The 15,577-nt window shown below is 50.2% G+C and overlaps 1 protein-coding gene across 11 annotated transcripts in view; it reads left to right on the forward strand.

Moving 5' to 3' along the window:
• Nucleotides 1-15,210, forward strand: part of Gramd2a (GRAM domain containing 2A) — a 38,047-nt gene extending 22,837 nt beyond the window's left edge. For 9 of the 11 annotated variants that reach the window (XM_006243199.5, XM_017596044.3, XM_017596047.3 and 6 more), the window contains 11 exons: nt 5,661-5,753; nt 7,004-7,061; nt 7,390-7,465; nt 8,020-8,123; nt 8,706-8,804; nt 9,083-9,154; nt 9,763-9,825; nt 11,143-11,287; nt 11,535-11,631; nt 12,733-12,837; nt 12,990-15,210. In XM_006243199.5, coding sequence (XP_006243261.1) covers nt 5,661-5,753; nt 7,004-7,061; nt 7,390-7,465; nt 8,020-8,123; nt 8,706-8,804; nt 9,083-9,154; nt 9,763-9,825; nt 11,143-11,287; nt 11,535-11,631; nt 12,733-12,837; nt 12,990-12,993 — 916 coding nt within the window. In that variant the 3' untranslated portion in view covers nt 12,994-15,210. Of the gene's footprint in view, nt 1-3,138; nt 5,420-5,660; nt 5,754-7,003; nt 7,062-7,389; nt 7,466-8,019; nt 8,124-8,705; nt 8,805-9,082; nt 9,155-9,762; nt 9,826-11,142; nt 11,288-11,534; nt 11,632-12,732; nt 12,842-12,989 lie in introns of those variants that run through there. The other 2 variants (XM_217153.10, XM_039082422.2) reach the window with 2 other exon arrangements.
• Nucleotides 15,211-15,577: the final 367 nt, after the last annotated feature.

Genomic DNA, 15,577 nt, shown 5'->3' on the forward strand with positions numbered 1-15,577 from the left:
GAGGATTCTCCCGTCTCAGCTTCTCAGAGCACTGAGTTACAATGAGCTCTGCTTGGGTCCTTGAACTCAGATCCTCATGCTTGCCTGGCAAATGCTTTACTCACTGGGTTATCTTCTCAGACACTTTTATTTCTTAGATATAGCTCAGACTATCCTTAGACATACTATATATTGTAGGATGACTTTGACCTTGCCTCCCTCTGCCTTAGCCTCTGAGGGCAGGAATTAAGGACTTGTCCAACCACAGCGTTGTTTTTGTTTGTTCGTCTGTCTTGTCATCTGAAAGTGAATCAGTGAGAAGATTCCACATCAATGCTCACACAAGGTGTCCTTCCTCTGTTAGGTGGGAGGTGAGCTGAGACATGAGAGTGTGGAGGAGAGGCTTGGAGGATTTGGCAGAATCTCAACCCAAGCTCAGCTTGCTGAGCCTTGGCTTTAGAAGCTCTACCCAGGCCAGAAGTCTACCCAGCTTCCTGTTCCTTGCGGCTGCTTCCACATCTTTCGGGTTTGTCTTGTCAGGGGCCTGCATGGTGATGTGGCCTTTGTCTGAGGACAGCAGTGTTGTTAGCAGTTCTCTCCCTGGAGACCACAGAGGCTTAGTGTCTTGGCTGACTGTGAAGGTGGTGTTGGCACTGGGCCTGGCTTTGAGAAGAGTTGGCAGGACCCACAAGGAGCTCCGGTATCTCAGAAATCCACAAGAAGTCAACCTGGGAGAGTGTGGGTACCTTCCTAGGAGAGAAGTCACCACTCCCCTGGGAGCTGTAGGGCCCTGCTGGTTCAGGGGATCAGGGCCCTGCTGAGATTTCAGCCCATAGGCACTGCTACTTGCAGGGGCTCAGATGAGCACTGCTTTGAGGTTGGGAAGGGGCTAGTAAACTTGGGGGAGCATTGCTGGGGGGGCACAGACAGGCCTGGAGAGGTGCAGCCTCCTCCAATGGAGGCTGCAGGGTTTGTCTATGTGTTCAACACAATAGATATCTCACATCGTCTTGTGATCGTCCTCTTCTCCTGTTGTCTTCTTTCCTCTTCCTTCTCCTTCTATTTCTTCTTGATAGGCTATTTCTCCATTGATGAAATGAGCCAGTTCAAGCCAGATTAGATTTTATTACATGCAGGTTTATTGGGAAGCTGCTCCTAGGTGAGTTCACTGGCCTCAAGGCCCCAAGAGACCAGGGAAGTTAACATGGGGAGAGAGAAATGTGGGGAGGGGGAGAGGAAGAGAGAAAGGGCACAGAGAGAGAAGAGAGAGAAGGCAAAGGGGAGAGAGGGTGAGAAACCAAAATGTCTAGATTCTATAGGGAAGAGCTTCTTGGGGAAGGGCAGTGCAGCCCCTGTCTGGATAGTTCAAGTTTAGGGGTAGGGTATGCCAGGTAGGGACTGAGGGATGCTGGGAGATCCTGATATGTAAACTATGCACCTCAGCCCCTTGTCCCAGGGTCTGAAACCAAACACTTCTTTTCCTTCTCTTCTTTCTCTTCCTCTTTTTCTCCTCCTCCTCTTCCTACCTATCTCCTTTCTCCTCCCTGTCTTCTCCCCCTTATTCTCTCTCCTCTTCTCTTTCCTTCTATTTTAGAGACAGTCTCTCATATCCTGGCTGGCCTGGAATTCAGTGTGTAGTCAAGGATGGCCATCCTGATCCTGATGCCTTCATTTCCCGAGTGCGGGATTACAGATGTGTGCACCACAGCTGGTTCTCTTTATGCTTCTATGTGCCGTCTGTGTCCCTCTAGATCAGTCAGTCAAGGTAGTGCCTGGTGCTAGGCCAGGACTGCCTGCCTCCCTCACAGACCAGGGCTCCTGAAAGGAAGGATCCAGTGTGGGTGAGCTTGCCAGCTTCTGTCATCCATCTGTCCATCTGCCCATCCCTTCTCTTCCTTTTCCACTAGGCAATAGCATGCATATTCTCTCCGTGTGTGTGTCCATGTCCTTGTGTCCTTGCACGTGTGCGTGTGTGTGTATGTGTGTGTGTATGCGTGTGTGTGTATGTGCGTGTGTGTGTGTGTGTGTGTGTGTGTCCTCTCTTCCTCTCTTGAGCACTGACTGTTGATGGTGAGGGATGCAGAGCCTGGAGTCACCTGAGGAAGGAGGGAACGGAGCAGGGGAAGGGTGAGGAGCACAGAGGGGAGGGAGCCAGTGAGGGAAATGGGAGTGGTCCACACATTCTGTACAGGTGAGGGTTGAGACAGTTCAAAGAAGACCCAGAACTCTCCTGGTAGATAAGCAGGGCAAGGGAGTTCCACTGTGAGGGGCTCTGGCAAGGAGAGTGAGTGCCTGAGGTAGAGCAGCAACTGTGAGTGGAGAAAGAGCTTCAGGGCTGGACATGGTGGCAAACTCTAATTCTAGCATCGGGAAGTCAGAGACAGGTGGGTGTCTTTGAGATCCCACTTGGTCTACACAATGAGTTAAGTTCTGTCCAGGACAACTGGGGCTCCATAGTGAGAGCCTGTCTCAAAAAAATCAGCAAAGAGAGAGGGGTGAGGAGAAACTGGAAGACTAGGAGAGTGGGCCACAGGCAGGAGCTGCAGGGCACTCAGCAGAGAAAGGCAGGGGCAGATCTGGGTTGCAGATGACTGTGGGTGCTGGAGAGAGAGAGTGAGCGAGGGTGAGGCTGGGGCAGGCTTGGCCAGGGAGAGGTTGAGTGGGCCTGCCTGCTGTATCTTCAATGGTGAAATAGACATTGTGATTAAGTGGTGGTCACACTTTCGGAACCATGGGGTGGGGTGGGGGGGGCATCATGGTGGTGGTGGTGATGGTGGTGGAAAGAGAATGAGTTGAGGATTCTGGATGGAGGTAACTGGGGAGAGGTCAACCCTTTTGTGGTCACTGGGACTCAGCAGGGAATGAGTTGTCCAGGTTAGAGATCTAGATTTGGGAGTGTCTGTCAGGGAGGATATTGACCCATGGAACCTCTCTGTGATGTCTGTGGGAGGCAGCTAGACTTGCATCCTCGCTCCTGACTCCCTTGCCTTTCTTTGCTCTCACACCACCACTTCTCGGCCTCTCCCTTTGCTGCTGCTCAACCCACTCTGTTGCCCAGGCTAGACCCCAGACCAGGAGCAGTGATAACCTCAGTAAGTTTCCAGGGAGGGAGGGAGGGAGGGAGGGAGGGAGGGAGGGAAGGGTGGGATTGGGCAGGAGTTCTGTACCTGCCAAGGGCTCCAGACCCCTGCTGCAGACCCCTGCTGCACCCTCCCCTAGGCTTGCTTGCCTGGGTTAGACCTGGCTCAGCTCAGGAGAGAACCTTGAGTTTTCCAGTTCTTGGTCCTCCCTTTATTGTTGAAAGATGTTGCCATTTCCCCATTCCATCCCTTTCATTATTGTGGCTTTGAGTGAAGAAATACAAATTTTGGGCTGGAGAGATGGCTCAGTGGTTAAGAGCATGTCCTGATCTTGCAGAGGACCTGGGTTTTATCCAGCACTCACATGAGGCAGCTCCCAGTCACTCGCAGCTGTAGATCTAGGGGAACTCACTGTGTAGACCAGGCTGGCCTTGAATTCACAGAGATCCACCTGCCTCTGCCTCCAATGTGCTGGGATCAAAGATGTGTGCTACCACCGCTCCCCAGCAATTAGGGAATTTTGTGATGGAATGGACGGCTTCACTTATAAATGCTTTATTCTTAGCATATTCTCTACAGAAAATACATAAAGGTTAAGAAAAAAACCTCTGTGACATGGAAAGTGATAAAACCAGACACATCCAGCCAGAAACTAACTTTCGGATCTGAGGGTCGAATCACTAACATAACCTGTCACTTCATTTAGTAAATACAATCATGTCTCATTTCACCACAGAGAACTATACTGAAAACTGTGTCTGGAGTAGATTTTGCTGCCGTGCAAACATGGTGGAGGATGCCTATGCTATCACTGGGTGGGGTGATCTTCAGGTGCTAGATACGAGATGCCCATCACCCACTGAAATGGCATACAGTGTATACTTGTGTATGGTGATGTATGTGTCAAACCTTCTGTGAGGTTGAGTACAGAGGTCACCAGGTCACATGTGACTAGGCCAGTTTTATGAGTGAGGTTTGCCTGGACCTTTACAATGTAACCCTGGACAGGGACTGTCCCTTAATGGGGTTAAGTTTCCTGACATGGGCAGTACTATGGTTGGGGGAATGTCAGAGTGAAAAAACTCCAAGTGTCCTGGGAGACCTTGGGCTAAGACTGTAATTTTAAAGAAGATAAGCTGCTTGTTTGTTTGTATGTGAGGGCACACATATATGTTGCAGTTGTATATGTGCATATGTGCAGACACATGTGGAAGCCAAAGATCAGCCGTGTTGGGTGGTGTTCCTCAGGAGCTGACAATCTTTCATTGGCCTGAAGCTTTCCTAGTAGGTCTGGCTAGCTGCCCAGTGAGCCCACTGCCTGCCTTTGCTTTCCCAGGCCTGGGGTTTCAATGTGTGTACCCCACGTCTTCTGTTAGGTGGGTTCTCAAATTTGATTTTGCATGGAAATACTTCACAGACTGAGCTCTCTCCCCAGCCTGAAGAAAGAGAGCTTTGCCTTGGTCTGGTCACAGAACTGAGGAACTGAGCCATTGGGATTCTCAGGCTTCAGCCAACAGCTGTTTATTCCAGCTGTTTACATCAGCAGGACCAGCACACAGGACCTTGTTACATATTCTAGACTCTGAACTGCCCTGCCTTGACCTTGCTTCTTGGCCACCCTTCTTCCTTAAGAATACCTGAGCTCATTCAGCTGGGGCTATGCTGAAATCTCAGGCTTTACTGATGGAAAAGCTAGAAGGGAAGAATCCTAGTCTGTGGGACTCCTGGGGGGCCCACCTGCCCAGGGGAAGGACATTTCCTTCCTTCCAAGTTGAGACATTTTTTAAATAGTTTGGCTATTATGGCTGAGGTACTCCAACTGTCTGAAGGTGACTGAGGCCACCCCTTCCTAGTCTGGGGCAGCCGCACCCATCCCAGCTACACTCACAGGTAGGCAGACTGCAATCCGCCCTCCACATCTCTGACATTTGATAAAGGGGCCTGTGCGCAGTGGCCTCTCCCAGAATCTGATAGTTTACAGTAGCTGCCTGGGCACCTTTCAAGCTTTTGCTTTCAGGATGAACAAGTCCGTGTTCTTCCTCAAGGGCGGGGCAGGGGGCTCTACTCTGCCCGGACTAGCAGTGGCCTAGGAGTTAAAAGAAGGTTGACAGGGGTTGGGGATTTAGCTCAGTGGTAGAGCGCTTGCCTAAGAAGCGCAAGGCCCTGGGTTTGATCCCCAGCTCTGAAAAAAAGAACCAAAAAAAAAAAAAAAAAAGAAGGTTGACAGACTCTGATTTTTATTTTTTTTTGGGCCAGGCATTAACTGAATTTTAGGTTTCTAGGCAATGTGCTGTGGAAGACACCTATGAGTGACAACATGCAAATGAAGAGGATGTATTTTTGCCTTTCAGGTTGCTGGGGTGAGAAAAGCCTAATAGACGCAGGGTAGTGCTTGGGTGTGGAGACATGAGCCCCTCTCAGAATGCTGGACACTGGGTTAATGGGCACAGCATTTGAAGGTGGCTCCAAACTATGACATCTTAAACTTTACCCTGTACATCAAAGGGGAGAGGGTCAGAGCAGCTGCCCTGGGCACAGTGGGGCCAATAGGAAAAGATGCCCCCAAAGTTCCCTTTCTAACATGGACACATTTCCCTCTAGCAACCAACAAATGCATGGGAAGATGGTGCCTCTGAAGAACCATGTGTCCTGCATGGAGAAACCAGGAAAGGTCCAGGAGCCCCCAGATAGCAGGTGAGGCCCCTTTCCAATCAGAGATAAATCCAGACTGGGAAGGGTGGGGATTGTCAGGCTATAACCTGGCTATCAAGGGGACTTTAAGGGGCTGGGAAGATGCCTCAGCTAGCAAAGTACTTGTCTGTCCAAACGTGAGGACCTGAATTCAATCCCAAGCCCCATGTGAAAGGAAAAGGGCCCGTTATGTTGGTGTGTGTTTGTAATTCTGGGGAGGTAGAAACAGGAGGATCTGCAAGGCCTACTGGACAGCCAGTCTGGCCTAATTGGACTAGTGAGAGACACTGCCTCAAAGGAAAAAAGGAAAAGCTTTCCTAAGAATGACATTCAAGGTTATCCTCTGGCGTACATACGCTCTCTCTCTCTCTCTCTCTCTCTCTCTCTCTCTCTCTCTCTCTCATATAAAAGTATATATACACACACAAGCATACAAACATGCATACCTGTACACATACAAATGAGAGAGAGAAAGACAGAGAGAGACAGAGAGAGACAGAGAGAGACAGAGAGAGAAACAGAGACAGAGACAGACAGACAGAGACCGAGCGAGAGCGGGAGGGATGGAGGGGTGGAAGGGGAGGGGGATCCCTTAGCATGTCTTATAGGTTGGACCCCAGACTGCTGAGGCCTCTTCCTCCCACCCTCCAGCCCACCCCTGTGCAGTGGGACCTAGCAGGGCCAGGCTTCTCAGGTTACTCGTCTTTACCCCGCCCACCTGGCCAGGGCAAAGCTTAGCATTTCAGTGAGTTCTCCCCCCCCCCCCCCCCCCCCCCCCCGATCAGCAGCCTCAATAAGTCAGTTGAGTGTGCTGAGTATCTCAATGAGGAACTGCAGGCTGCCCAAGGAGGCTTCAAGGAGGACAGATCTGTCCAGATCATGGCCCTGGAGCTGTGAGTCTAATGCTTCCACCTCCAAACTGTGGTCCCTGTATCCGCATTGCTTGTGCCTCTGCTCACTCCTTGGCTAGAGAAATCGGAGTGTCTGCACCCAGCATCTTGGGCTGCTCAGGCCAAGCATACCTTCGTGGGTGTGGCGCTTCTTCTTGAGAAGGGGCCCTGTGAGTGCCCTTCCCCAGAGAGGAGCAGTGTGCTTGAAGTTCTTAACTCTTTACGGTGTTTCTTAGAGAAGGGCCTTAGTCTCCAATCTCTGCTCCAATCTTCTGGCTCAAAGCCAGGGCAGAATTGGCACTGAGGATACATGGGCAGGACTCAAGGGTTTCTTGTGCCTGGAATGGAATGTCTCCTTTGCAGTCTGCACTGGTCAGAAGGCTCAAAGGGTGAAGAGATAAAGAAGTATGGCCGGGAAGGGGTAAGTGTGTGTGGGCTGCCTTTGTACTGCTCACTGAGGGAAGTGCCCTGGGATGCCCAAACTCACTATTGGCCCCTTGGCTATACTACAAGCCTGTTATAGCAAGAACCTAGGAGACCTGAGCGAGTGCCCTTGCCTTGGTGGGGATAATGTGTCCCCTCTACTCAGTGGCTCCCTGTCAGAACTCAACTCTAACAGGATGAGCTAGGCTTAGCCCTTCATACCTGTTTCCCAGGGGTCCCTATGTTTATTCCTGGGGGCTGGAGCGAGGCCCTGTCTGGTCTGATCTCTAGCCTGTAGCATCACAGAGCTGGTCTTACGTTTGCAGACACTACTAAACAAATACAACCAACAATACCACAAGCTGTTTAAAGATATCCCCTTGGAGGAGATGGTTGTCAAAGGTGAGCAGTTTCCAGCACATGGCTGATGAGCACCCAGGTCATCTACTTGGGCTACCTTTATGCTTAATTTACATATGGGAACAATTTAAAGGCACTTGGTTCTTTTTTCTTCAAAAGCATGAGGAATCGGGGTGGTTTGGGATGTAGAGTTGAATTAGACAGGTTTGCTTGACAAAAGGTGAGACTGCCATTTTTCTGTTCCCTCTCACCAGTGAGTGTTGTCCCCTTCCAAGGCCTCTCACTGAGCATGGAGGGACATTTGCACAATCTATACCCCCTTCTCAGGGCAGGGTAAAGTCTCATCCTGAGGCAACAGAAATCCAGTGCTGGAGATCTGGGCTGGAAGTGTTTAGACCTCGTGGGTAATGGAGAAAGAGAAAACATCCAGCAGTCTGGTGGGGTGGGGTGGGACACTCAGGATTCTTGGAAGGGTCCTTCGAGTGCTTGTGGATAGATTGTTTGGGATGGGGACAGGAGAGTTTGAGGACAGGTGAAAAGGTGGGTTCTCTGGGATAACCTCACTCATGGCTGTCTTTTCTCCTGTGACTTCTCAGTGTGTTCCTGTGCCCTCCAGAGAGACCTCCTTCTCCATGGTCGGCTGTATATTTCGCCCAACTGGCTTTGCTTCCATGCCAGCCTCTTTGGCAAGGATATCAAGGTAGTAATGATGAGTTGCTGTTACCCAGGAAGGCCCCTGCCCAGGGACGGTCTTCTGTCCCGTGGGCATGCCTCAAGCCATTCCTGTCCCTCTGTGTGCTCAGCACATGGTGAGGCCTGTCACTGGTTGGATGAGCAGTATCAAGTTATTTCATCCCATGTGCAGGGAAGTGGTTCTTCTGAAACACAGGCCTGATCTTGACCATACATCGGGCCTGGACAGCGACAGCTAAGTTATGCCAGCTTCATGTATTTCAGAAATGCTTTCAGGGTCCGAGGACAGTGTCATTTTTAGGGGGAGTCACTAAGAGCCAACTCAGGGGACTCGGACTCTAAAGCAGTGAGTTATCAAGGCTGGGCAAGGAGGGGGAATAGTTGGAAGGGCACCCCAAATGAGAAAGTGGAAGTTGTAGATGCCTGCCTGCTACCACACACAAACATGGCTTCCCCAGGGTGAGCAACATTAGCTGAGTGCTAGCTATGCAGAGCCAGTGGAGAGAGCTGAGGGTCTGTGTTCTTGTAGGGTAAGTCCTAAGAGAAGCATCTCCCCCCCCCCCTCTCTCTCTCTCTTTCTCTCTCTCAGGTGGTCATTCCTGTGGCATCTGTGCAATTGATCAAAAAGCACAAGATGGCACGGCTTCTTCCCAATGGACTGGCCATCACCACAAACACCAGCCAGAAGGTCTGTGAGTCTCTGGGCCAACATCTCCTGTCCTTTCCCCATCATAGCGCCAGAAATTCAGGTCCCAACACTGGCCTACTCCTAGACCCTTACTTGTCCCTGCAAGGTAGCATTCCAGCAGGTGTTTCAGGCTAATGAGCTTGGAGAAGCTTTCCCAGGTGGGAGGTCTTGTTGGTTGCCACGGCCCCATAAACCTCGGGGCTTACCCCCCCTCCCCAGCCCCTGGACTAAGAAGTCCCAGCTTACCCTAGTGCTTCTGTTCTCTTTTCACGGCTCAGTATGTGTTTGTGTCTCTGCTTTCCCGGGACAGCGTATATGACATGCTGAGGAGGGTCTGCACTCACCTACAGGTATGGAACCCAGAGGCAAGGGTTTAGCTGGGAGACTGCACTCAGGTCTTGGGAGGAGGCTGTTAGGGGAGATTAGCCTGGCTCTCTAGCATGAGGAATGGGGGCAGAGAGAGGGGGGGGGAGAGAGAGAGAGAGAGAGGAAGGGAGGGGAGGGGAGGGGAGGGGACGGGAGGGGAGGAGAGGAGAGGGGAGGGGAGGGGAGAGGAGAGGAGAGGAGAGGAGAGGAGAGGAGAGGAGAGGAGAGGAGAGGAGAGGAGAGGAGAGGAGAGGAGAATGGGAGAATGTCGGGGCTCAGAGCACCAGAGGCTGTACTTGGACCGAGCATCACTGAGCATCTTTTGGTTTGTCCTTGGGTGTGTTCATGTGTACGTTTGCCTCACTTGTGCCTCCTCGATATGCAAATAGACAGGATGTATGTCCTCTGGCCAGGGTGAACAAGGAGAAGTAGGGAGGAGCAGGGGCATAGAAGGAAAAGAGTTACTTGCCTGGGATTTGCCCCTCTACAGTCGTATGAAATATGCCCTAACACACTGCCGTGACCTGGGCTTTGCCTGACACCAGGTACCTTATTCACAGGTTTGATCTTGCCTGTTCCCTTTTCTCCCTAGCCTTCCAGCAAGAAGAGTCTGAGTATACGGAAATTTCCGGAAGAAGAGGAACTCGAGTCCCCGGTGAGAGCTGAGGCTGGGAGCAAGGGCCTAAGAGCGAGCAGGTCTTCAAAACTTTGGGACCACCATGAAGAATTAGCGCACCAGGTTCTAGAGCCAGTGGCCATATTGTGCCAGAGAGTGTCCTAGACTACATGCCATGCAGACCACATAGGTCCTTAGCAGACTAGCTGTCTCTGAACAGAAGCCTATTCTTCCAACACTGGCCAGGTGGGCCAAGCGGATGCAGAGCCAGTCATCCACTCTTTCTTCTGGTGGAGGAGGGAGGACCTTCAAAGCCACAGACATATCCTTAGAGAGGAACTCCAAGGCCAGGGGCTACAGAGGTGGTGCAGTGTTAATAGCATTCAGTGGTTAAGAGTGGTTGCTGCTTTTGCAGAGGACCTGAGTTCAATTGGGGATACACACACACACACACACACACACACACACACACACACACACACCATTTTAAAAGGAACCTCAAGGCTGTCACTGACAACCCTGACTTTGCCTTGCTGAGACTCCAGTGGTCTCCTCTGGGAGCTGAGGCCCTGGGGTAGGGAGAGCCGAGTTTGAGGGCAGGGATGGAATGACAGTGGCCTCAAGGTGTTTGGCCCCTCCTCAGTAACTATTAAGCATTTAGCCAAGCATGGGGTATACGGAACACCATGCAAGGGGTAGAAGGCGATGTTCCCTGCTGTATTGATAGGAACTGCAAGTCACCTCTGCCAAGGTCAGTGGCTGGTTCACTTAAGAGCCTGGTTTAGGAGAGGCCATAATTTGTACCATCCGAGGCCGTCTTGGACTCAGATCTGAGCATGTGCCAGATTGTTTGACCTAACATAGCCACTATACTCTTCCACTGTGGACTTCACAGATATTGTTTTGGGGGAGGGGTTCTTATTTTCTTTGGTGGTTTAACTACTGGCAAGCTGGCCATGCTTGTAGGAGAAATGATGTATTGTATGTATGTTTGAAATTATTATTTTTAAGGTTTATTTATTCATTTTATGTATGTGAGTACACTGTTGCTGTCTTCAGATGCGCCAGAAGAAGGCATTGGATTCCATTACAGATGGTTGTGAGCCACCATATGGTTGCTGGGAATTGAACTCAGGACCTTTAGAAGAGCAGTCAGTTGGTGCTCTCCCATGTTTGAAATTATTTTAAGTGATGTAAAATTCAACCAAATGTCATTTTAGTAATAATACTGAATAATATAATTAAAGTTATTAATACATAGAAGATGTTTTCTTGGCAGAGGGAGGGTACAGCCAGAGAGTAGCTAAGAGAGACGTGTTGTAGGAAAAGAGATATTCAGTTCTGTCTTTTCTGCAGGAAGTCCTCATCCCTGAGATGAAGTGGAGAAAAGCGTGCTCAGCCTCCCCATCCCTGTCACTCCCGGACAACATCTCTTGTGTCTCTCGGATACCCACAGACTCCGCTGATAGCTGCTTTTCCTCCATGAAGCCTCTAGGGTCTGGTGAGTTCAGGATCTCATCTGTGGCAATTGCTTTCGAGGCTTAACCCTTTCTCTTCTATGCAAAGGGTGCAGCATGGCTAGCCAGGCTTCTGAGAGGTCTTTCTTTCTTTGTCCAATTCCATATGGAAAATCCAAGAGCCCAGGCAGCTTCAGCACATGATGTGGGGGCTGGGTGGGAGGGGAGCTGCCCCACTCTGGCTGGGGCCCCTCACGCCCCGGAAGATACCTAGCTGCTCTCCCATTGCAGAGGCCGTCTGTGAGAAAGATGCATTGGAGGAAGAGCCCACCACGGACCAGGAGTTGAGGCTGTGGGATTCCCGGCTCCTCAAGGTCATCTTTGTGATGTAGGTGTTTATACTGGGGGGGGGGGTTAGGTGTTTGAAATCAGGGTTTAGAGGGTGGAGTGGTTATTACATAGACTCGAGGGAATGTTCGAGTCAACTTCAAGCTCTTGGGCGGTTTCTGAAGGCCTCGTGGCTCATCCTTCCAGCTTTATTTCTGAGTTCCTGTGTTTAGAATTCAGGCAGTGCTGTGATAAGGACCAGTGCAAACTGTTGAGAAAAGGAACAGTTGCTTCCCTGGCTTGGGGAGAGAAGGGGCTAACGGAATTAAGGAGCCCATCAGATCACTGAGAGAAATAGAGGCCAGGAAAACACACGTTTCCTCACTGCTTATTGTCAGGACACTTTTCAGGACCCCTGGCTTGTCTGCATCCCTCTCCTGCTTTATTTTATTTTTTAACATGCATGTGATGTATGCATGTTCAAATGTATGTGAGTGCATGTATATGCCCATACACATGAAAGTCATAGGTTAACATTAGGTGTCTTTTCCCTTCCAGTGATTTGGGGTGGGTGCAAGCCAGTAGACAGTTGGCAGTGAGCCTCTGCTCTTGATTTTGGGAGATAGTAAAGGGGTCAGGATAGAAAAAGGAAGGCAGATAGAAGACCCAAACTCATTTACTTGGTGGACTAAAACCTCAGAGGTTTCAGCTTGAGATGGATGGCTGTTAAGTCCTAGTAAGCTGGGCAAGCAGCTGTGTGCTCAGTGGTTTGGGTCTCACAAAGACGGAGGTGGGTAAGGGGAGATAGGAAAGGGTACCCAGAGAGAGAGGGCTGGGATGTGGGGCCCCAAATCCCCTTCCTGGTTTTGGTACCAAATGTTAGATGGAGTGAATTGAGATGATATGGGAGAAGAGGGTGGAGGATGGGCACCTCCAAAATAGAGTTCTTTAATCAGAGCAGACAGTTAAGTCTACACAGGAGTTCTGTCTCCTAGCAGCCATAGCAGACAGTTCACAACCACTTGTAACTCCAGGTATAGGTGATCTGATACCCTCTTCTGGCCTCTGCACACACATGAATACAAATAAATATTTACATCAAAACAAAGCCAGAAAATCAAGAACAAGACAAGAGTCAAGCCCTTGTTGTCTGTTTCTCTAGGATCTGCTTTCTAGTCCTGTCCTCGTCCTATCTGGCATTCCGAATCGCCCGGCTGGAGCAGCAGTTATGTTCCCTGAACTGGGGCAGTCCACTCCCAAGGGACAGGTAAGGCCCTTTCTCTTCCCAATACCTTTGGGATAGAAGGGAAGGACCAGGGTGCCACTGATTGAATTTGGTCCTAAGCAGGGTTGGGTATGTGTGCAGGGTACACAGATCTCACTCAGGCCTTTCCTCTGACCTAAGCATCTTGTGTGCAGGTAACAGCCATTTGGTCTTCATCTGCACACCTTAACCAAGGATGCTCTGGGTGCTGTCTCTACCAAGGATTCCTGGGTCTATACTGCAGCTGTGCTGGGACTGAGTATGAAGAACATATTCTAGATCCTTCCTCCAGACCCCTCCCCCAACACTTCCCTCAGTGAGCGATCTGAAGTACTTGTTTACAGATTCACTGGCTCCTATAATTTTTGGACTCAAACAAAATGTTAGACTGTTTTTGTATTTTAATCAGTTGATGAGTTCTGTACACTAAGCTTCAGCGACACTTACCTTGTTTTATTGTAAGCAATGGTTCTGGCACACTACAGAGCCCTAGGGGCCACCTCCGGGGATGAAGGGCTTTGATACCTGGATTGCTGTCACATGACACATTCTAGTGAGTGTAGGGAGTGGAGTGTGTGTGTGTGTGTGTGTGTGTGTGTGTGTGTGTGTGTGTGTGTGTGTGTGTGCTGGAGAAATAACGGAGGCACAAACCGCTGTGTGGGCTCTGCTGCATCCCTACCAGCGTTCTGTGATCTCACTCAGATCTCTCAGAATCTTTGTTCTGGAGCCCACAGGACTTTCCTTCAGGGAGCACTGGGGCCTTTGGGAAGATTGGGATATGGAGAAGAGAGCAGGGCTTATCAAGAGACCAATCTTAGTGTTCTGAGCTGAGCTGGGTGACTCTGGGCTGCCCAGAGCTGTCTAGCTGAATTTGGGAAGATGCCACCTGCAGGAGAGGAAGGGTGTGGGGCTGAGATTGGAGGTCCCAGAACTCCCATTCTGGAGCAGTCTCCTCCTTGGTAGGACAAGGGGAACCGGTACTTGGGTATTTGGTGGTAGGTCTATTCCTATTGGTCACAGACATTCCCAAGGTCCTAGACATTAGCAATAGGAAGGCAGGGAATTTTATTTAAGGTCTAGTGGCTGGTATACCTCCTGCATGGCCACCTGCACTTGTCGGGGTGGTTTGACTGGGCAGTGAGATCCAGCTGCAACGGTGGCCTTCTTGGCAGAGCTCACTCATGCCATGGACCTGCAGTCCATGTGCTCTAGGACATTCCATAGGACTCCAGTGATCATAAGTAAGGACAGGCTCCGTGCAGAGACCAGGTGAGGAGATCTCTGACTCCCTTGCTGGGAGAGGATGGGTAGATGGTGAGATTGGTGCACACTGAGGGTTTTGCCATAGAGAATCTTCCCCATCTACTTTTTTCCTAAAAAGAACTCTTGTTCATCTCCTCAGGACTCTCATCTGCTAAGACAGTGGCTTTGAAGGTTCTAGAAGGGTCTTAGGGAGGAAGCCCGCGGTATTAAGGAAAGGTACAGGTGGTGGGAGGAGTGGTAATGGGAATAGCCACTGTTCCCCCTTTCTCTTGTGCTGTCAAGTTAACTGGGGGAGGAAACCCTGGTGGAAATGATTGCAGGGCTGTGGTTGTCTCATTCAGGACAAATCCCAGCAGGACTGGAGAAAGGGACAGTGGGTGACAACTTCCTGAGCTTAGACTGGAGGGCTCTCCATCATCTCCCTATTCTGGTTCCTAGGATTGAACATGGAGCCCAGCCTTGTATGCTGTTTGTACCAAATCTTTACATCTCAGGTGAAGCCCGGTGTCCATTTGGTCCTCCTTCCAGGGCCACACTGTCAGATGCCCATCCTCCAGTGCCCATCCATCCTTTTGTCTTTCCCATCATATAACAGAAACAATCCTCCTTGCCCCAGTGCTTTCCCTCTCTGGTCCTTGCTGAGACGTGAGAGTACGGATCCATTCTCTGAGCCTTGCTAGGTTGAGCCAGGGTTCATGAGAGGTGCCAAGTCACAAGGCTGTGCCAACATGCTCTGGAAAGCCCATTCTCCAACCATGGCTGAGAGGACAGGAGGCGGGCTGTAGGGCAGCTAGCTGACTTTGGAGGTAGACTTGAGGCCAGAGCTTTGAGTGATATGGGTGTGTCCATGCCTCTGAAGGGTCCTCTCTCTGCTTCTCCCCGTGGTTGCCCGTCCTGCTCCTCTGGAGGAGCTGTGTGACAGTTGTGATCATTCATGATCTGTGGGCATTTATACATTCCTGATTACACTGGCTAATGCCCCTCCGGTTCTCCGAGGGTTTGGTTCAACAAGAGTGGGCTGTTCCACCGTGGCATCAGCCTTTGAAAAACAGGTTAATTCCCAGGTACTGAAAAAATATTTTTTAAAAAATAAAAACCTCAATTTTTCTAGTGTCCTGTGGATTTCACTTTGTGCATACTTGTGTGTGTGTGTGTGGGTGTGTGTGTGTGTGGGTGTGTGTGTGGTGTGTATGTATGTGTGTTGTGTATGGGTGTGTGTGTGTGTGTGTGTGTGTGTGTGTGTATTTGAGGACAATTTTGGGTATTGTTCTTCAGGCGCCATTCACTTTGAGACAGGAGCTCTCTCTCTTAATTTTTTATTGATTCTTTTGAATTTCACACCATGCACCCCAACCCCACTCATTTCCCCTATCCCTCTGTATCTGCCTTCTATAATTGCAATCTTCCCCCCGAAAGAAAAAAAAATTAGTGCATTTAAAAAAATTTCTCCATGGAAACTGCAGTATGGACTTTGGTTCAT

This window comes from Rattus norvegicus, chromosome 8 (assembly GCF_036323735.1).
Source record: "Rattus norvegicus strain BN/NHsdMcwi chromosome 8, GRCr8, whole genome shotgun sequence".
In the NCBI taxonomy this organism is placed as follows: Eukaryota; Metazoa; Chordata; class Mammalia; order Rodentia; family Muridae; genus Rattus; species Rattus norvegicus.